Source organism: Bidens hawaiensis, unplaced genomic scaffold (assembly GCF_021521415.1).
Source record: "Bidens hawaiensis isolate Kalapana, Puna unplaced genomic scaffold, B.hawaiensis_p1.1 tig00028598_1, whole genome shotgun sequence".
Classification (NCBI taxonomy): Eukaryota; Viridiplantae; Streptophyta; class Magnoliopsida; order Asterales; family Asteraceae; genus Bidens; species Bidens hawaiensis.
Window position 1 is genome coordinate 92,248 of NW_027505126.1, and position 23,347 is coordinate 115,594.

The 23,347-nt window shown below is 38.2% G+C and overlaps 1 protein-coding gene and 1 pseudogene across 2 annotated transcripts; one reads left to right on the forward strand and one right to left on the reverse strand.

The window, feature by feature from the left end:
* Window positions 1–1,460: 1,460 nt before the first annotated feature.
* On the reverse strand, window positions 1,461–4,387 carry LOC143610901 (replication protein A 70 kDa DNA-binding subunit A-like). The gene is made up of 11 exons (XM_077085252.1): window positions 4,367–4,387; window positions 3,997–4,264; window positions 3,780–3,879; window positions 3,587–3,703; window positions 3,157–3,292; window positions 2,904–3,079; window positions 2,672–2,792; window positions 2,135–2,314; window positions 1,975–2,034; window positions 1,781–1,866; window positions 1,461–1,566 (listed from the first exon to the last, which is right to left on the reverse strand). Exons 1-11 carry the CDS (start codon window positions 4,385–4,387, stop codon window positions 1,461–1,463), a joined length of 1,371 nt encoding a protein of 456 aa, XP_076941367.1.
* A 10,741-nt stretch (window positions 4,388–15,128) lies between these two features.
* On the forward strand, window positions 15,129–23,248 carry LOC143610890 (D-3-phosphoglycerate dehydrogenase 3, chloroplastic-like; annotated as a pseudogene). Its single transcript, XR_013149668.1, has 6 exons — window positions 15,129–15,665; window positions 17,189–17,565; window positions 17,677–17,787; window positions 20,677–20,772; window positions 21,559–22,022; window positions 22,948–23,248. The product of XR_013149668.1 is annotated as a D-3-phosphoglycerate dehydrogenase 3, chloroplastic-like (transcript).
* The last annotated feature ends 99 nt before the right edge of the window (window positions 23,249–23,347 follow it).

The following is a 23,347-nucleotide window of genomic DNA, read 5'->3' on the forward strand; positions in this document are numbered from 1 at the left end:
CTAGTCATTGGGATTGGGATGTCAATAATGAATCAAGCTCTATGTTTAAAGCTCAGACTCTATGTAATTTTTAAATTGCGAGCTTGGCTCATTTATTGTTTATTAATTATTTTGCTTATATATAACGTGGCATATATTAATTAGTTGTTTTTATTATAATTGTATTATTATATATTTATTTTATTAAATGAATAAAATACTATATTTATATAAATAATAGACTTGTTTAATTTTACCTGTCCAAACAAACTTGATTATCAAGTGAGTTTTAATTTAGGCTCGAACTCGTTTAAGCTCGAACTGATTCATGCTTTTAGCAAGCCCTCAAATAGATAACTCGTTTAAGCTCTAACTGATTCAAGCTTTTAGCAAGTCCTCAAATAGATAGCGAGCATTAGCTTGATTAGTTACTCAACATTTACATACAGTTGTTATTCTTAATAAACATGTGACATAATATTATGAGAATTTAAAATAACATAATTATTTACTCTCAATTTATTTTCATTTTAACTTAAAAGATTAAGTAATTATAAAACTATATATATACTAAATATATGTAACAAAGAATATATGTATATTTTTTTTCAAGGATTAATCACTACTTTAATAATATTTAAGTGAAACCAATAAATAAAAGAACATTTGAAAAGGGAATGTTGTAGTCCAGTTCTTACCTTCACAAACAACCAAAAGCAGCACAACAAAATATTAAATTTTACTTTTTTTTATGGCTTTTACTCCAAGGAATTTTTTTTTTTGAATGTTAAAGTTTCCTCCTACTATTTACATTATACCGCCCTTGCCAAGAATTGAACTCTGAACCTCTCACCCAAAGACCAAAGCATTTACCATCCCACCAAATTGAAGATGGCCCAAGGAACTTTTTGATGTTAGTTAACACATTTCTTGAAATTAAAAAAAGAAAAAGAAAAAAAGGTTAACGGGTCAAAATTAAATATTAAAATATGAATGAATTGAACTGTGTAGTTCATTGTTAACAGATGCTTAAAATACATTTAATTGGTAAAAGACAAAATAAATATTAAGTTATAAATTTTTGAAACTACATTAAGATAACATTTTGAAAAGTACGCACTTTCAAACAACATTTGTGTTTGTTACACTATTTAAGGTAAGTATCAAAACTATTTTAACTTTTTAACATAAATTTTAAAAATAAAAAATAAAATGGTTATAATATCAGTCTGACTCTTAAATTATTTATACACTTACTAGGTTATTGACCTGTGGGCGCCACGGGTGAAAATAATTAAATCTTGTAACATCAAACGATAATTTGAAAGTCAAAAACAAAATTCATACATACATATTGCGGGGATAATAGAATATACAATTGATAATATCTTTTGTATCAAAATTAAATCTTTATTAAAGATAACTTTCCAAAGAAAATAAAACGATTTTTACAATAACTCCGTCGATAAAAAATAACAACTTCATATATTATTAAACAGTTCCTTATAAACCACATTTGTAGTTTGATTTGTAACTTTACCCTCCTTGTCTAAGATAAGCATTTTAACTCCGGCTCTACTCTTCACTCTGGATAAAGCCACATATAACTGACCATGTGTAAACACCAGATGTCGAAGATATATTCCAACTCTTGCTAGGGATTGACCTTGACTTTTGTTAATTGTCATTGCAAAACAAACCGCTATAGGGAACTGTCTTTTTTTCAACTTGAATGGCAATTTTTTATCTGTAGGAGTTAGTGTACTTCTAGTTAAGTAAGTGCGATGACCAATGTTTGTACCCATCAAGCGATGAAAGACGATCAGGAATTACATCTTCAGAATTTGAAATAGGAGTGAAGTGGTCGGACGAAGGCGTCAACAACTCCTACGAATCAGTTTATCATTCATGTTTTTAGTATAAACATTTAGATTTATAAAGTTATTATATTAACAGCAACATATTAACAATCCATAATTAGGTTAAAGGTGTTACCTTTTCGGTTGATTTCAGGCCAGAGGTTGATCCAACTGTTAAAGACTGATTGTCATTAGGCTGCACATGAAGTTAAATTGAATTATATTAAAAATGAAATAAATACACAGTTTGGTTATGTACATTTGAGTATTTTTAATAACGGAAACAATAATCATACCTGACCATGAGCAAGCTGTTTATCAAGATCATTAAGAACGTCCTCGTCATCTGTTAACTTGCTGACACCGTAGACGTCATATGAGTTTCTGATATTGTAGTCACTAACCTCAACAATAAAAGCAAATTTTTTCTCTAATATAGTGTTGTGTTCTTCAGGAAACGTATGCATCGGATCAAGCTTCAACATAACAATTAAGGAAATGATTGTAACTAAACATAATCAAAAATCATTTAATGAAGTTCAAAATTTTAACAAAAGAAAAGTCAACGATTTGAAAATCAAGTTAAATAGGATAAAAGTTGTTTGCGTTTTATTTTATGTTTATAAGATATTAGAAAATTGATGTTTTAAAATAATGAAACAAAAAAACAATATAATAATATGAAAAGTAATATATTGAACTCAACAGTGTAGATGACTCAAAGAAAACACAAAAACGATATTGTATCGGAGAATGGTACAAACGTGGAGTTTTAACAAAGCATGGATGATATAACAAAATATAAGTTGACTTTTTATCTAAGAAAGTCATACCTCAACATCAGTGGTAACAAATTCATCAGCAGGCTTATTGAACAACTGTCTAGCATCACGATCAAACAACGTAAGCGAAACAACACCGGTGGTATCTTGGACACGAATTGGAATACGGAATCTGTAAAATAAAGAGGATTATTTAAAAAAGTATTGTAAAACACCTGTTAAATTTAATATTATTAAATGAAAAGGTAATAATATTATATATTTTAAATTTATAAAATAGTACCTTGGTCCAGCATTTACGCCTAGAGAATTACAACTTGAATTCTTACATTCATAAACCTTCACTCCATCAACAAAAGCAGAAGTAACCTTACGACTACAACGTTTACATCCATTATAGTACCATTCCTTGTTACCCACTATTGCTTTAACTGTACCAATTATGATGACGTTTTTAGCCTACAATAATAACATGGTCAACTTTTTAGTAAAAATTAACTCAACATGAGTCTTTACAAATACAAATGGTTACATACCTCCAAAATGGTACAAAGATCACTGATTGAATAGAACGGAAACTTCTTCAAAAACTCATCCTTAACAGTTAGCAGCATAGATGAACCAACCAGTTTAGGTACTTCGACATCGACTTGAGAGGATATTTCAAGCAACCTATTATTTCAAAAAAATAAGTCATAAGGTGTTTAAAATAAACAATAATGTATACGTGTATTAAAATTAAATTATAGGTAAATAGTTATAATAAATTACCGTTTCTTGTAATCAGTCACTTCATACAAGTAATAATTGATCATCAACCTTGACACTTGGTTACCATACGAGTTTTGAACATATATATTTTTTGGCAAAACCATATACACGTATGTAAAATTAGAATTATTAACAATAAAGAATTTTAAGGATAAAAAATAAAATATTTAATTTATAATGATACCTCCATAGTACTTGACTCGTGCGAATTGGAGGACGATAATGAGATACTCCTCATTCGGGTTGTCAGCAACATATTTGATAAGTTGTTTAAGATAGTCATCCCATAAGGTGAGATAAATCGTTTTGCCACTGGTTCATCAAAAATTAGAAGTTAACAAAAATGAATTATTTAATTATACATGATAATATATATTATTTAGAATACCTCAAATCAGCAAATTCCATGGTTCTTCGATTCTGGTGTTGTGCCTCTAGGAAGAATGAGTTTTTATTGGTAAAAAACTTACTGACATGACCGATTACATCTGAGAAATAATTTATAATGAGAAATGAAAGATATATTAAACGATCCTATTTAACTGTCGTAATACAATGTATAGAATTTAAAACGAAATTTATTTAAAAGATGCAAAACAGGAAACCTATTGTTCCATTCTGAGTTATGTTCTTGGCTTTGATATCATCAAAGGTAGCAAACGAAAATCCATAAATGTGACATTTAAACTCATCACAAATCGAAAGTCGAGTTTCTGACGTGAAACATAGCTTATGTGGGTTGTCAACATAACGGTATGTTGACAGATTTGCACCAAGGGAAGCTTTTCGAACAATCAATGACCGATTCTCAGCCAGCCAAACATCATGTTTCGGTATGCAAGGTTTCCTTACATACACCTGCATTCGATGACCCTGTTACATTATTAATAAGACAAACATTATAATAATTAATTTTATATAATAAGAAAGAAATACCAAAAATATAAACAATTATTGTATGCATAGTTTGCATACCGTTTCATCTTGTAAAATCATTTCGATGGACCAGTCCTCTCCTGGTTTAATGTTGTCCTTCAAACGCCACAGTCTAAGTATACGAACTGTAACACCCCGACCAAAGGCGGATTATACATCGGGGCGCCACATATTGTTTCATTACTCGTGACACTATTGGGTGTCAATATTTAATAAATATATTCATTCACGCATGCGCAACGTATACATAAGATATAAATAAACCAACATAAATCAATATATTATAAATCAAAATATTCGAACAGCAATAACTTGTCTTGATACATTTTAATCTAGGTCCAAAAGTAAAAACGTCCTATGTGTCCACAAGCTCCAAAACAGCTACTGCAAACCTGAACATGTGTTAAAATAAACGTCAAACACTTGCGTGTTGGTGAGAAATCAAGTTTAATACAATACATAGATAACAATAAATCTGCGCGCAACACGTGTATGTCTGGTGTTTAACAAGGGTGCAATCAGATTGTGATCAAGCCTAGATAGATCATAGCTCATAGTTCATAGTTCAATCCGTGCTCCCAATTGAGCACAAAAACGAGAAAACATCTGTGCAAGTGTAAACAAAGAAAACCGTAAACGATAGGTCTCCCGTGTTCATCTAATGGATCCATGAAAACTTCGGAATAGGCCGAACAAAGCGGTTAATGATACACACATACAAATAAACAGCCAAGTAAACGTCCTCAACACATGGGATACTGCGCGACTAAAGTTCATAAACAAGTTTAAGACTCTAAGTTTGTATGAACACATGAACATCCCAAAACATTAAAAATAAAAAGGGATTAGGTACGAGATTACTCACTTGATAAACGATGCGGTGTAAGATAAAGCAAGAACCAACTTTAAACAAGCACAAGTTAACCTATAATTAAAGATTATTGTTTTAATGATTTGTTTTAAGTCTTGATTATAAGTTAGCATAATTAATAAGTAAATTATTATATATAATATATATATATTACCGGAAAAGCAGGGCAGAACAGGGAGGAAGACGGAGGCAGAGAGGGGGGCGGCAGAGAGAGCAAGGAGAACAGGAGAGATTAAGTGTTTGTGTGTGTAGTGTTAAGAAAAATAAGATTATTATTTATAGGAAAACCCTAGGAGACATAAATCCAGAAAAAGGGGAAAAGGTTCCAAGACAAACAGAACAAGACAAAACAAAAGATATCAAAAGCAAGTAGAAGATATCAAAAGATATGGCAGCTGCAGGGGGCAAGATAAAGCTGTCAGGGAACAGTAAAAAGGCATGGGCGGTTCAGAAAAAGGTACTGGTCAAGCATAGAAAAAGCAGATCTCAAAAGATTATGTCAGTCACTTTATCTGCCAACCAATGGGGTTGGCGCGCATGCTGCGCCGAAAGTAACTTTTCAGACATAAAGCAGATTAGGTCAACAGCACAAAAGATAAGACAACACAAAAGCAACGGCTAGATTAAACAGAAGAAAACTCAAAGGGTTTAGCGCGAGAAGGCTCGAGCGCGAAGGCAGACACAGAAGGTCAAGAGAGCGCGAGCGCGAAGGCAGACAGAACCAACCTTAACGCGTCGCGGAAAGAACTACATTTCTAAGCGCGCCGCGGGAAGAATCACATTTCTTAGCGCGCCGCGGGAGGAACTAAAATTCCTAGCGCGCCGCGGGAAGAACTATAATTCTTCGCGCGTCGAGGGATGAACTACGATTCTTAGCGCGCTGCGAGAAGAACTACAAATCCTTAGCGCGTCGCGGGAAGAACTACCGTTCTTAGCGCGCTGCGAGAAGAATTACAATTCTTAGCGCGCTGCGAGAAGAGTTCGTCTCGCATATCGCTGAAACAGGTGGTCTTCACGCAGGATTCCTTGTAAGGGGTCTGGCGCGTGGAGCTGCGCAGATAACCTTAGGCGGGAAGGAACAAAGGACAAGCAAAGAGTTAGAAGAAAAAGAGGGAAACAAGGCGTAAGGGCGGGACGGCGACAAGAGGGAAAAGAAGGCGGAAAGAGAGAAGGAGAGGGACGGGACGGCGGAAAGAAAGAGAGAGAAAGAGGCGGGAAGGAAAATATTTATTATTATTAAAAGTAAAATATAAGTAAATATTAAATCATAAAAGGAAGAGATCGGGTCAGAGAAACGGGTACCTGGGTCGGGTCGGATCGGGGCAGATGTCACAGTCTCCCCTACTTTAAGAAATTTCGTCCCGAAATTTATCTCGAAGTAGGTTGCGCAGAGAACAGGTGCGGGTACTTGATCTTCATTTGATCTTCCCTTTCCCATGTAAACTCGGCTCCGCGCTTGGACTCCCAGCGAACTTTCACGATAGGGATACGACTGCGCTTGGTTTGCTTTACCTCGCGATCCATAATCTCAACAGGCTTCTCAACGAAATGCATAGTTTCATCAACTTGAACTTCATCAAGTGGAATGTGAAGGTTCTCGTCAGCTAAACACTTCTTGAGATTGGATACATGGAACGTTGGATGCACATTACTGAGCGCGGGCGGCAGGTCAAGTCTGTAGGCAACTTTTCCTACACGCGCGAGAATCTTAAATGGTCCAACATATCGAGGAGCAAGCTTACCTTTCTTCCCAAAGCGGACAACACCTTTCCAAGGCGACACTTTGAGGAGAACAAGATCACCAACTTGAAATTCGAGAGGCTTTCGCCTGCGATCTGCGTAACTCTTCTGTCGGCTTCGGGCAGTCAGCAGATGATCACGGATCTTGGCGATTTTATCGGTTGTCTCTTGAACAAGTTCGGGTCCTGTGATTTGAGTTTCACCCACTTCGCTCCAACAGATCGGGGAGCGGCACTTACGACCGTAAAGTGCTTCAAATGGGGCCATACCAATACTGGAATGATAGCTGTTATTATAAGAGAACTCGATCAAAGGCAGGTGCGAATCCCAATTACCTCCAAAATCAAGAACACAAGATCGGAGCATATCCTCAAGAGTTTGAATAGTTCGCTCAGACTGACCGTCAGTCTGAGGATGATATGCCGTACTCATGTCCAAGCGAGTTCCTAGCGCAGATTGGAGAGATTTCCAAAAGCGGGATATAAAACGGCCATCGCGATCGGATATGATGCTCAAAGGAGTACCATGACGGCAGACAATTTCCTTGACATAAAGCTGCGCGAGCTGCTCAACACGGTAGTTTTCACGAATGGGCAGAAAGTGAGCAGACTTAGTCAATCGATCCACTATTACCCAAATGCTATCATGTTTGCTTGCTGTCAAAGGTAACTTGGTAATAAAGTCCATCGCTACACATTCCCATTTCCACGTAGGAATTTCTGGTTGTTCGAGCAAACCAGATGGGCGTTGGTGTTCAGCTTTCACTTTAGAACAAGTCAGACATTTAGCTACGAACACAGCAATATCCTTTTTCATACCGGGCCACCAATAAGTAATGCGCAAATCCTTGTACATCTTATCAGCGCCGGGATGAATAGAATACCGAGATTTATGCGCTTCACTCAGGATATCAGCGCGAAGATTCTCATCAAAGGGAATCCAGATGCGATTAAGATAGCAGAGAATTCCACTCAGATTAGGGACAAAGTGTGCTTCCGCGCCACACGCTAACTCGGCGCGAAGGTTACCATTACTGATGGATGCGCGCTGCGCGTCACGAATACGCGATTCAAGGTTGCTTTGAATCGGCGCAAAGTGAAGATGCGTGCGCGGCAAAATACAGTTAAGCTGGCAGGGTTTTCGGCTGAGCGCATCGGCTACCACATTAGCCTTATCAGGATGATACCGGATCTCACAATCGTAATCGCTGATGAGTTCGTTCCATCGGCGTTGTCTCATGTTAAGTTCCTTCTGATCAAAGATATGCTGAAGGCTTTTATGGTCAGTGTAAAGGATACACTTAGTGCCATAAAGGTAGTGTCTCCAGATCTTCAAGGCAAAAACAACTGCACCAAGTTCGAGATCGTGAGTTGTATAATTCTTTTCATGAACCTTAAGTTGCCTTGATGCGTAAGCGATAACCTTGCCTCGTTGCATAAGAACACAACCGAGACCTTGGTTGGATGCATCGCAATACACGACAAAATCATCATTACCCTCAGGTAGCGCAAGAACAGGAGCTTCACACAACAAACGCTTGAGCGTCAGAAAGGCTTCTTCTTGCTTCGAGCCCCAAATATATGGTTTACCTTTGTGCGTTAGAGCTGTTAAAGGCAAAGCGATCTTTGAGAAGTTCGAAATGAAACGCCGGTAATAACCAGCTAAGCCCAGAAAGGAACGGATCTCAGAAGGAGAGGATGGCGTAATCCAGTTCTTGATTGCTTCAATTTTGGATGGGTCGACATGAATACCCATCTTGTTCACAACATGGCCAAGAAACTGTACTTCATCAGACCAGAATTCACACTTGGAAAGCTTAGCATAGAGCTGCTCGGTTCGAAGCTTCTGCAACACCAACCGGAGATGTTGCTCATGCTCGGCCTTGGTCTTAGAATACACCAGAACATCATCGATAAACACAATCACGAATTTATCCAAGAAAGGCCTACACACCCGATTCATTAGATCCATGAAAACGGCGGGTGCGTTGGTTAAACCGAAGGACATGACCAAGAATTCAAAGTGGCCATAACGAGTTCGAAAAGCAGTCTTCGGAACATCTTCATCGCGGATGCGCAACTGGTGATAGCCAGAGCGGAGATCAATCTTGGAAAAACAAGAGGCACCTTGGAGTTGATCAAAGAGGTCGTCAATACGCGGTAAGGGATACCGGTTTTTAATGGTGAGTTTGTTCAACTCGCGGTAATCAATACACATGCGAAACGATCCATCTTTCTTTTTAACGAACAACACCGGAGCACCCCAGGGCGAAGAGCTAGGGCGAATGAATCCTTTAGCGGTCAACTCTTGAAGTTGGCTTGCCAATTCTTGCATCTCAGCGGGTGCAAGACGATAAGGAGATTTAGCTACGGGGGAAGCACCAGGGACAAGATCAATACGGAACTCGACTTCACGAGCGGGAGGGATACCAGGAAGATCATCAGGAAAAACTTCAGGGAAATCACGCACAACAGGGATATCGCGAAGCTTCTTCTTTTCATCAGCAGGTTTAACCACATGGGCTAAGAATGCAACACACTTCTTCCGCATGAGTCTTTGGGCTTCGGCGCAAGACATAAGCTTAAGACCACTGGAGGGTTTTTCGCCGTAGATGTGAAGATCACCATTTTCTCGAGGAATGCGAATCAACTTCTTGGCGCAAATAACTTCGGCGCGATTATTCAAGAGCCAGTCCATACCAATGATAACATCAAAGCTTCCAAGAGGCATGGGGATGAGGTCGATCAGGAAATCGTTTTTGTTAAGGTTAAGCGTGCAATCTTTAATCACCGAGTTAATTAAAACAGTTTCACCGTTAGCCAATTCAACTGAAAAATCTTCTTTTAAATCGCTGCGCGGTCGCGCAAGCTTCTGCTCGAAGGCGCGAGAGATAAAACTTCGATCGGCGCCAGTATCAAAAAGTACAGAAGCATAAATTCCGTTAAGCAAAAATGTACCATTAACTACGTCATTATTCGCTTGCGCTTGGTGCGCGGTTATGTTAAAAGTTCGTCCACGCGTCACTTGGTTCGAAATCTGGTTCACCGGATTCGCTTGTGTGATTTGCACTTGTAGTCTCGGGCACGCGTTCCGGAAATGACTGGGATCACCGCAGTTAAAGCACGACCTGGGTCGTGGGTTTTGGTAGGTTGGTTGTGGATTCTGCGGGTAGACTGGTGGTGTTGGCGCAATTGAGTTGGCTAGAGGGACTCTACAGTATTCGGCAGAGTGACCAACGCGGCCACATCGGTTACATTGTCGACACGGGGTTTGGGTTGGGTGGTGAAGTCTACAGGTTGGGCAAAAGGGTTGGTTTCCTGTGTAAGGTTTCTTAGGTGGCGGGGCAGGGAGTGCGGGATTGGTTAAGGCATAGTTATGGACTACAGGAGGTGTTGGGTAGGTTGACAGTGGGTTAGGCGCATAAACTGGGTGTTGGTAGATGGGTTGCTGGGAAATGGGCGGGTTGGTAAGCGCATAGGCTTGTCTGCGCCTACGTTTCTGGTTATGGTTTGAGGGTTCTGGTTTGGTTTCTGCGGGTTCAGAGACAGTTTTGGTGGGTTTGGTCTTCTCAGCTCCCCGCAGGAACAGGGTTCCTGCTCTGACATGGTTGTCGCTGAGCACAGCGGCCAACTCGATGGCGTCAGAGAGGGTAACTGGGTTTCTAGCCCATACAGAATCTTGAATTTCCATGGGGAGACCCCCAAGAAATTTCTCTATGGCTCGGCGGGAAGGGGTAACAAGGTGAGGGACCAGTAAGCTTAGCTCGTGGAAGCGCGTCGCGTACTCGCGCGCTTCACCGCTGTATTGCTTCAAGTTCCAGAATTCCTCCTCTAGGCGCTTAATTTCGTTGGGAGGGCAGAATTCTCGCGTCAGAATTTCCTTGAATTCCTCCCATGTCATGCTAGAAGCAGCCTCTGCGCCACGCGCATGAGCTACTCCATTCCACCATGTAAGCGCTCTAGATTCCAGGACACTGGAAGCATACAGGGTTCGTCTGTCTGAGGGGCATTGGGTGTGGAGGAAAGTGTTTTCTATTTTCTCCAGCCACTGAAGCATCACGGTGGCTCCTTCAAGACCTGTGAACTTCGGAGGGTTACCCGCGTTGAAGGATTTAATGTTGTAACCAGAGGTGTTGGTATTGTTTTGGCTCAAAGCTTGGGCTATTGCGGCGGCCATTTCCTGGGAACGTTGCTGTCTACGCATGCGCGAGGCTTCTCTTCTCTGAAATCGGCGAGATAGCGGAGGCATTCTATAAAAGTTTTTAATTTTAGTTAATATCTTGGTTTTAGCACAAGGTATAACCTCGAAAAGCTTGGTTTCACGGAGTTAGATACTATCAAAAGTTAAAGTAAAATAAATGACCCTAAATGCAGACTTAATAAAGGTAACAAACTCGAATCAAGAATCGACAATTCATGTATCACCATGACTTTCCGAATTCCCAATTTTAAAATATACGAGCAAACGAGTATTGGGGATTGACGATTCATGTATCACCATGACTTTTCAATCTTCAATACAAAATATACAAGAAAATGAGTATTGGAGGTCGACAATTCATGTATCACCATGACTTTTCAAGTCTCCAACCTCAGAACATAATCGTAAATGGAAATTGAAAATCAACTATTCATGTATCACCATGACTTTTCGGATTTTCAAATCCAACAAACGAATATGTAAGTAAAATCAATAAAAATCGAAATTCAACAAAAATCGAAATATCGCGGAATAAAACATAAAATCATATACTGCGCAAGCGCGAGCATATTCATAAACAACGAGTAATTAACAATAAGCGCGCAAACATGAGAATTCTCTCATGCGCGAGAAGGGACTCTTAGGTATTCTAGGCCGTTACGTCTAACCACCTATCCTAAAGTCAACGAGCTCTGATACCAATCTGTAACACCCCGACCAAAGGCGGATTATACATCGGGGCGCCACATATTGTTTCATTACTCGTGACACTATTGGGTGTCAATATTTAATAAATATATTCATTCACGCATGCGCAACGTATACATAAGATATAAATAAACCAACATAAATCAATATATTATAAATCAAAATATTCGAACAGCAATAACTTGTCTTGATACATTTTAATCTAGGTCCAAAAGTAAAAACGTCCTATGTGTCCACAAGCTCCAAAACAGCTACTGCAAACCTGAACATGTGTTAAAATAAACGTCAAACACTTGCGTGTTGGTGAGAAATCAAGTTTAATACAATACATAGATAACAATAAATCTGCGCGCAACACGTGTATGTCTGGTGTTTAACAAGGGTGCAATCAGATTGTGATCAAGCCTAGATAGATCATAGCTCATAGTTCATAGTTCAATCCGTGCTCCCAATTGAGCACAAAAACGAGAAAACATCTGTGCAAGTGTAAACAAAGAAAACCGTAAACGATAGGTCTCCCGTGTTCATCTAATGGATCCATGAAAACTTCGGAATAGGCCGAACAAAGCGGTTAATGATACACACATACAAATAAACAGCCAAGTAAACGTCCTCAACACATGGGATACTGCGCGACTAAAGTTCATAAACAAGTTTAAGACTCTAAGTTTGTATGAACACATGAACATCCCAAAACATTAAAAATAAAAAGGGATTAGGTACGAGATTACTCACTTGATAAACGATGCGGTGTAAGATAAAGCAAGAACCAACTTTAAACAAGCACAAGTTAACCTATAATTAAAGATTATTGTTTTAATGATTTGTTTTAAGTCTTGATTATAAGTTAGCATAATTAATAAGTAAATTATTATATATAATATATATATATTACCGGAAAAGCAGGGCAGAACAGGGAGGAAGACGGAGGCAGAGAGGGGGGCGGCAGAGAGAGCAAGGAGAACAGGAGAGATTAAGTGTTTGTGTGTGTAGTGTTAAGAAAAATAAGATTATTATTTATAGGAAAACCCTAGGAGACATAAATCCAGAAAAAGGGGAAAAGGTTCCAAGACAAACAGAACAAGACAAAACAAAAGATATCAAAAGCAAGTAGAAGATATCAAAAGATATGGCAGCTGCAGGGGGCAAGATAAAGCTGTCAGGGAACAGTAAAAAGGCATGGGCGGTTCAGAAAAAGGTACTGGTCAAGCATGGAAAAAGCAGATCTCAAAAGATTATGTCAGTCACTTTATCTGCCAACCAATGGGGTTGGCGCGCATGCTGCGCCGAAAGTAACTTTTCAGACATAAAGCAGATTAGGTCAACAGCACAAAAGATAAGACAACACAAAAGCAACGGCTAGATTAAACAGAAGAAAACTCAAAGGGTTTAGCGCGAGAAGGCTCGAGCGCGAAGGCAGACACAGAAGGTCAAGAGAGCGCGAGCGCGAAGGCAGACAGAACCAACCTTAACGCGTCGCGGAAAGAACTACATTTCTAAGCGCGCCGCGGGAAGAATCACATTTCTTAGCGCGCCGCGGGAGGAACTAAAATTCCTAGCGCGCCGCGGGAAGAACTATAATTCTTCGCGCGTCGAGGGATGAACTACGATTCTTAGCGCGCTGCGAGAAGAACTACAAATCCTTAGCGCGTCGCGGGAAGAACTACCGTTCTTAGCGCGCTGCGAGAAGAATTACAATTCTTAGCGCGCTGCGAGAAGAGTTCGTCTCGCGTATCGCTGAAACAGGTGGTCTTCACGCAGGATTCCTTGTAAGGGGTCTGGCGCGTGGAGCTGCGCAGATAACCTTAGGCGGGAAGGAACAAAGGACAAGCAAAGAGTTAGAAGAAAAAGAGGGAAACAAGGCGTAAGGGCGGGACGGCGACAAGAGGGAAAAGAAGGCGGAAAGAGAGAAGGAGAGGGACGGGACGGCGGAAAGAAAGAGAGAGAAAGAGGCGGGAAGGAAAATATATATTATTATTAAAAGTAAAATATAAGTAAATATTAAATCATAAAAGGAAGAGATCGGGTCAGAGAAACGGGTACCTGGGTCGGGTCGGATCGGGGCAGATGTCACACGAACCTTCAGTACACAATCGTTGTGAATTAGAGCATTCACATCCCATTCTCCATCCCCATCTCTATAATTACACTACAAAACACTACATTTCTCTTTCCTGTTTAATTAAATAATATTTTTATCATTACGGTTTTCTCTCTCCTCTACTCACAACCAATCCAACAAATATTAAAAAATAAATAGGGGCAAACAATGTTCCCCAAATGTTTCCCCAAATTTACAAAAACTCACTACATTTCTCTCTCCGTCCTATAATTTACACTCACAATCATTCAAAACCTCACCCTATAATTTACCAATCCCCCTCACATAATTATGGGGGATGGGATGTGAATACTCTTATTATAAGGCTGAGTGTAGTGGGCGTGGGCTCGGGCGACAAAGGGGCGAAATTGGGCGCAAACACCACCCCCCGGGCGATATGTGGGTGAAAAGGGGCGGGGGTGGGTTGTTTTTGTCGCCGTGGAAGAAGAAGAAATATTATTATTTTATTACATGTTGTGTGTGTGTATATATGTATATGTATATGTATATATGTTGTGTGTGTGATATATATATATGTATATGTATATATGTTGTGTGATATGTATATATGTGTATATGTTGTGTGTGTATATACATGTATATATGTTGTGTATGTGTGTATATATATGTATATATGTTGTGTGTGTATATATATGTATATGTATATGTATATATGTTGTGTGTGTATGTATATGTATATGTATATGTACCAACCGAGCTATCCGTTTCAATTTTCCGACCCGAACCTAAACATGTACGCCAACCGAGCTACAATATATGTTTTTTTTATATTTTTAGTTTTGTATTTTTTTTAGTTATGTATTTTTATGTATTTTTTTTAATTTTAATGCATTTTTTTTAATTATTTGAAGAAATTGGTTTTTATTTGATTAGTTTAATTCTAAAAAGAAAATATACTGTGAGCCCAACTTGTAGCCCTTACACCCCAAAAACAAATTCGCCCCTTTCGCTGACTGGGCGCCACGTGTCACAATTCGTCCTCAATTATAGCCCCTCCATCACACATAGCCTGATAAGCAACAAATCTTTTCATTCTACCCGTATTAAAATACATTAATTTAAATTTAATATTAATAATTATTAATGACTTGTCCTTCTTGTAACAACCCTAACAGAATCATTTCACACTCTCACTTCAGACGTTATAAGTAATCAAGCAACAATAACAATGGCGGTTACACCTTCATCTTCATCACTCATCCTCTCATTACCACCACTCACCAAATCCATCCTACCGTCACTTCCACTCCACATTTCCCTCACGCGCCACCACCGCCGGCGCGTACCTCCCATCCTCGCCGTCAGCATCTCACCAACCGCAAAACCTACAATCCTCGTAACCGAGAAGCTAGGCGATTCAGGCCTAGACGTGTTAAAACAGTTCGCGAACGTTGACTGCTCGTACGAGCTGAGTACTGAAGAGCTGTGCACGAAGATATCGTTATGTGACGCGTTGATTGTACGGAGTGGAACGAAAGTGAGCCGAGAGGTATTCGAGTCGTCCGGTGGACGGTTGAAGGTCGTTGGACGAGCTGGAGTGGGGATTGATAATGTGGATTTGGCTGCGGCGACCGAGCACGGGTGTCTGGTGGTGAATGCGCCCACGGCGAATACGGTTGCGGCTGCGGAGCATGGGATTACGCTGCTTACGGCGATGGCGAGGAATGTTGCGCAGGCGGATGCCTCGATTAAAGCTGGTTTGTAGTTTATAGTTAGCTTAACTGTTGTTGAATTAGGATATATTGCTCTTATTAGATTAGATAATAGACATATAAGCTTTGATTCGTAAGTGATTTAGGTTATCTTAGTTCGAAATGGAATGAATGTGATTATGCGGTTTTGCACGATAAGATGTGAACTTCTGATTAAAATTAGATGAAATGTGAATATGTGATTAATATTCCTGTTTCACATACTATGAATAGCTAGTAAATTTGCAGATATACACTTGTAATAAATTAATGGTTGTTTAATTAGGTGATAAACTGTTTATATTGCTGGAAGATATTTTAGGTTAGTGTAGCACTCTTAATTAGATGATAGACATATAAGTTCTGATTCCTCGGTAATTTAGTTCATCTTATACACTTGTAATAATTTAAAGGTGGTTGAATTAGGTGATAAACTGTTTATATTGCTTGAAGACATTTTAGGTTAGGATACAACATTACTACTCTTATTAGATGATAGGCGCGGCACATAGGTTCTGATTCATAAGTGATTATGCTGTTTAGAATGATAATATGCGAAACTCTGTTATAATTTAGACATATAAGCTCTGATTCTTCAGTAATTTAGGTCATCTTATTTCCAAATAGATTGAATATGATTATGCTGTTTAGTAATCGATAAGGTGTGAAATTCTGTTTAAAACTAGATGAAATGTGATTAGTATTTCTGTTTCACATACTATGAATACCTTGTAAATTTATGATAATTTAATGGTTGTTCAATTAGGTGATAAACTGTTAATATTAGAGTGCAATTGGCCGTCCTACTCAATATTTGGCGAATATTTCAATTGACTATCAAATATTTTGTAATAAATACAATAGATATGATATGCTAATGCCCAGTAATTTAGTTCATCTTATTTTTAAATGGATTGAATATTATGCTGTTTAGTAACCGATAAGATGTGAAATTCAGTTCAACATTAAATGAAATGAAATGTGATTAACATTCCTGTTTCAGTGTTTCACCTACTACGATTAGCTTGTAAATTTGTAAGCAGACTAGTCATTCCTTTATTTTGCCCTAATTCCAATTGGTCTGAGCATTTCTGTTTGGTCATGCTATGGTTTTCGACTTTTCGTTCTATAAAAGTGTGAAGTTCATGTTAGAGTTTTCTGTTAGTTGATTTTATTTGAGCAGAACTTGTTGAAGACTTAAGTATTGCTTTATGCTAGCTAATATGTTTAATGTACCAAATTATGTATATTGCCTATTCAAATACAGTTTCTGTAAAACATTGTTGCTCATGATTCTTATGTGTTTGTTAATCACTATCCGGTGCTTATTATTCTTGTCGAAAAAGTTGTTAATTTTCATGTGTCTTTAGGACTAAATTAGGACAAATGTGTAAGTACATTTGTAGCTTATGCAAACAAACCAAATCTTTATTTATCATATAATTTTTGTTCACAATTTTTTATTTTAATGTTTTGTTTTAATAAATTTTAACTAATAATATAAATCCATGGCAATGCAAACGCTATAGGAAAATGGCAGAGGAACAAATATGTGGGAGTATGACTTGTTGGCAAGATTCTTGCAGTGATGGGGTTTGGGAAAGTTGGTACCGAAGTTGCCAGGCATGCAAAGGGGCTTGGTATGAATATAATTGCACACGATCCTTATGCTCCAGCAGATCGTGCACATGCAATTGGTGTGGATTTAGTAAGTTTTGATGAAGCTATTGCAACCGCTGATTTCATCACACTTCATATGCCTCTCACCCTGCTACATCAAAGATTCTGAATGATGAGAACTTTGCAAAGATGAAAAAAAGGTGTTAGAATAATAAATGTTGCTCGTGGTGGAGTGATAGATGAAGATGCTTTGGTTAGAGCATTAGACGCTGGCATTGTAGCACAGGTACTTGTGTATTTGTGTTAGGGGGTGGAACTGTGGAAGTTATTGACATGAAATGAATTGAATGGGTTAGGGTGGTTTCAAAAGTGTGATTAAACTGTGGTGTACTTGCAGGCTGCACTTGATGTTTTCACTGTAGAACCACCGCCGAGTGATAGCAAGTTGGTTAATCATGAAAATGTCACTGTTACTCCTCATCTTGGTGCTAGTACAACAGAAGCTCAGGTTTGTGAATAACTATCAGAGTGTGGCTTTTGTTTGCTTACATTAATATATTTGCATGCAAATGGTTCGATTTGCATTATGTTTAGAGGTGGCAAGATGGATGGATTGGTTGGGTTGGGTAACGGGTCAAAATGGATTTGGGTTGAGTCGGGCCAGGTAGTCATTTTGAGTTTGGTTGAAAGATGGCATGTTCGGTTGACCTGCAAACGTTTATTTGGGCATTTTCTAATTCTGTTTAGTTACTTGTTAATATGATTACAAAGCAGTGTTTTACAATGGTGACCAAAGATTGTGTGCATTAAAGTAGCTTGGTAGCCTGTGTGACCCGTTCCCCTATAATCCTGTTAGCTATTTTATTTGACCCGTTCCCCTATTTTATTTGACCTGTCCCCCTGTAATCATACAGTTTTGTAAGCCGTAAGCATATGTAACATATTAAGTATTTATATTTCTTTTTATTGTAAATTGGCCCAATCTGTTGGACTTAATTGGATCGAGCAACACGAACCAACCCATATTTTGTGAGAACTCCTCACGACTCTTTCAATATTATTAAGAACGAAAACCACACAAAATACAATAACCCTAAACCATCTATTTATACTAAAACCTTAACTTACTCACCAAGAAACCTAATTAGACTCAAACTAGGAAACTAAATAAATTAATAATAATAACCAAAACTTATTCCTAATTTAATAAACTAAACCGACTCAAATTCAAACTCTTTAAACTTTAAACCTTTATCAAGATTAATTCTTCATTCACCCCCCTTAATCTTGATATGAACTCGTTACTCTTCAAAATAGTGTTGGATCCAAATCTTCACGAACCAAATTAGTAGCTTCTTCTTTCGGTTTTGGCCCGGGGCACTAATATGCAAAATGACCATACTCAAGACAATTATTGCATCTGATATGAGCTTTACCTCGACCCATACCTTTCTCCTTTTGATTTTCACTGGGTTGGAATCGACCTCCTCTACCTCGTCCAACGCCACGTCCTCTACCTCGGCCACGCCCATGGTCACTTTTCCCTCGTCCACAACATTCACAAACATCCTCTTCATTCTTCGAACTTTCCTGTCCATCAGTTTTAGTTAGCAACAACTTACTTTGACCGCTATCACCCGTCTCATCTTGCTCTCTGATTCGTTCCTCATAAGCCTTCAACCTGCCTATTGCTTCTTCGAATGGCATGGTGTCAAGATCTGAATATTGTTCAATAGAAGCAATAATCTGAAGATATTTCTTTGGCACTGAATCTAACAGCTTTCGCACTAACACTTCATCTTCGAGATTTGAACCAAGACTAGTATATCTTGATACAAATCCGGCTAACTTTCCGGCAAAGTTTTCAATTGTATCTGTCTCCTTCATTCGGAGTTGCTCAAATTCTCTTCTTAAACTTGCTAAACGTGCCCTTTGTACCCTGTCAGCACCAAGAAACCTTACACGTAAAGCTTCCCATATGTCTTTCACACTTCGGTTCCTAGCAACTTGAAGAAGTATATCCTCTGGTAAAGCTTGATAGAGAATCGCCCTTGCAATCTTGTTCTTCTTTTCATCAACGGCTCCACCGGTTACCGGCTTAATTGTCTCCCACAACCCTTGTGCATCCAAAACTGACTCCATAAGAATTGTCCAAGTGTTGTAGTTCGTTGTTGTCAACCTTGGTACTTGAAACGAGGTGTTGTTATTTTCTCGAACCGGGACATTCCCTGCATTGTTTGCATTATCACCCATTCTTTCTTCAGATCTTCTTAACGTCACACAAATCGTCCTCTTTGATCGCTCACACAGATACGATCACAACGAATCACACAGATTTACGCTACTTCTTCTTTCAACGAATCACACAGATTAACGTTGTGTCTTCTTCTTTCAACGAATCACATAGATTAACGTTGTGTCTTCTTCTTTCAACGAATCACACAGATTGACGTTGATTTTTCTTCTCGATCGTTCACACAGATACGACCGTCTTTGTCTTCTTGATCGTTCACACAGATACGATCGTCTTCTTCACTTTTTGATTGCTACACTATTGCAATCCGTCTTCTCAGGTGGGTTCGATCTTATTCCTTGTTTCTCTCGTCTTCGGTTCGGTTGCCTAACTCTTCTGCTTCTTGATCACTTTCTTATTATTTTTCCTTGCTGCTCTATCTTGTTTATTCTTACTGTTGTTGATCGACCAGGTATAGTTCTTTTTCTTGGATCAGTAGGTCGGTGGAAATATTGTTGTTGAACGTAACAACTTAATTCTTTACAAGAATTAATTTTACTCTTTTATGCAGAACGAATTAATTCCTTGAACTTCTTAAAATTGATACCCCACCACTAATATATTTCTTTGCTTCAATATTGATTCTACCTACATGTAATATATTACAACTCACATCCAAAACACTATGGTGACCTGCTACTGTGTTTTTTTTTCTCGATCAAAAGCAGCCGACCACTCTTTTGCGTCTCTGGTTTTCAATCCACCAACTCCAACTTTAGCTCTGGTGCCAATTGTTGGACTTAATTGGATCGAGCAACACGAACAACACCGATATTTTGTGAGAACTCCTCACGACTCTTTCAATATTATTAAGAACGAAAACCACACAAAATACAATAACCCTAAACCATCTATTTATACTAAAACCTTAACTTACTCACCAAGAAACCTAATTAGACTCAAACTAGGAAACTAAATAAATTAATAATAATAACCAAAACTTATTCCTAATTTAATAAACTAAACCGACTCAAATTCAAACTCTTTAAACTTTAAACCTTTATCAAGATTAATTCTTCACAATCCTACCTGCTTTGTCCCGTATAAGAGATTTGCACCCATTGGATTTATGATGATTAGCTCTCACATTCAAACTTTTTGCAGGAAGGAGTGGCTATAGAAATTGCTGAAGCTGTCGTTGGAGCATTAAGAGGCGAGCTTGCTGCGACTGCAGTAAATGCTCCCATGGTTCCTTCTGAGGTACCCACTCAGATCTTATTATCATAATTTCTTTTTACAAATTTATTACCACGGGCTTTATTGTTTCCTGAAAACTGGCATATTTGAGAGTCAGAGAACACATAGTTCAAAGGGCAAAATGCCACTATTCCACCTAGGTCACTGGCCTTTTTTATGAAGTTTAACGGGTGCAGTTATTGTTATGATTTTTAAATTTGACGTGCAAACTGAATTCAGATCATGCACGCTCACATATGTGTATAGTGCGTAGTAAGTATATCTTCGTTGAAGTGTTTCATAAGGTTTCAAAACATTTTCTATTGAAGAATTTCATCGAAAGTTGCAGATACACTCGCTGAATCTGTATTTTTGTCAACATTCTTCAACAGAAAACGTTTCGAAAAACTAATAAAACACTTAAACGAAGATATAATGATTGTAGACTTTGTGAATTTGCCGGCTTACAGAATCCAAATACAAAATTTTAAATCCACTTGGGTTCCTTTTTGATCCGAATTCTGTATATATACATATTTCTATGATAATTTTATATAATAATAATTACTAGAAGGATATATTTATATAATATCTATTATTAAAATTTTATATTATAATTATACATATAGAAATATTTACTATGTTGTTATATATTGGTATATATGTTAATTATATTTATATAACCAATATGCTCGTTTAGGCTTGCGAGTCTAATCGAGCTCGGGCTGAAGTTTGTTTATTGAACAAACTCAGGTATTATTAATTTATTATATTTATATAACTGACATGCTCATGTATTGTTTGCTTCAGGTGCTTACAGAACTAAAGCCTTATGTTACACTGGCTGAAAAACTTGGGCGCTTGCCTGTACAACTAGTAGCAGGAGGAAGTGGTGTAAAATCAGTAAAAGTCACATACACATCAGCCCGAGCTCCTGATGACCTGGACACTAGACTATTTCGTGCTATGATCACAAAAGGTCTAATCGAGCCTATTTCTAGTGTATTCGTGAACTTAGTAAATGCAGATTTCACAGCCAAACAAAGAGGAATAAGGATCAGTGAAGAACGAGCCATCTTAGACGGGTCCCCTGAGAAGCCGCTTGAGGCCATTCGGGTCCAGATTGCTAATGTCGAGTCTAGATTTGCGAGTGCCATTTCTGACTTGGGAGAGATTAAAGTTGAGGGTCGGGTTAAAGACGGGATTCCTCGGTTGACTAAAGTTGGTGATTTTGGAGTTGATGTGAGTTTGGAAGGAAATATTATACTTTGCAGGTACACCTTTTTTTCTTTGAGGAAACCGGTATGCTAGATAAACATTTTGATTTTTTTAACTTTTTAAAATTTTCCGTTATTTTGTAAGTGCTGTATGGCTTGTTATTTTGCATGTTGGTTTTAAATTTTAATAACTTTTCTTAACCTGAGTTAAAATAAAAAAATACATTTTTCAAACCCGTAAATAGTTTTGTTTCCATTAACATTTTTGCGCATGTGGCATCTAATGTGATGGCGCTCGCATGACGCTAACTAGTGACACATTAGTGATTTAATGCCTGTATTGCTTGTGAGTTGTGACATTTGATTTGACATAAAATAGAATTCAACATACTTTTTATAGTAAATTGCGGTTTTAGTCCATGTGGTTTGTCCGAATCTACGATTTTAGTCCAATAGTTTTAAATCTGCGATTTCCGTCCCTGTGGTTTTATTTCACTTGCAATTAAATCCGACCCCACTAACTCCGTTAAGTCAGATCGTTAAATCCATCAGCGTGCCTCTCACGTGAGGGGCAGTTTTGTCCTTTTTCTCCCCAAATAAACCCCAAGCCTAATTCACAAGCCCCCTCGCGTGAGGGACTGAGGTGTATTTGGAGAAACAAAGGACAAAATTGACCCTCACGGGAGGGGCGTGTTGATGGGTTTAACGATCAGACTTAACGCGGGGGGCCGAAAACCGTAGTTTACTCTACTTTTTTGTTACTGTTTAATGTTTATAGTAACCAAGTTGACTAATTCAGTATTTTGACGATTCTTATAAACTTTGATGACGTGGCATTGAATTCGACTATTTAGATTTTAAGCATTTACTCTTAGTTTTTGTTATGACTGGATTACAACAACTAGTGCCACATCAGCAAAGCTACATTTTATTAGTGATAGCAACTGATTGTGAATTTGGTGGGAAATATTAAATTTTGCAGGCAGGTTGACCAGCCGGGATTGATCGGGGCAGTTGGAAGCATATTGGGCGAAGAGAATGTGAATGTGAGTTTTATGAGCGTTGGTCGAACCGCCAGGAGAAAGCAAGCAATTATGACACTCGGCGTTGATGAGAAACCGAGTAAAGAGGCATTGAAGAAAATTGGTGATATTCCGGCTGTTGAGGAGTTTGTTTTTCTTGCTTTATAGCCTTGACTGGCATTGAGTTGTTTCAACACAAACAGACAATTGGGGAGGGGTAAGATGGTCACGTTAAAGGGGTTGGTTTAATTCTTCGGTACATTTGATACATTAGAGTTCGGTTAAATCCTAAACAATTTTTCGTCCATTTTATTCCCAAACCACTTATTAAAATTGTAGTAAATAAGTTAAAATTGTCAC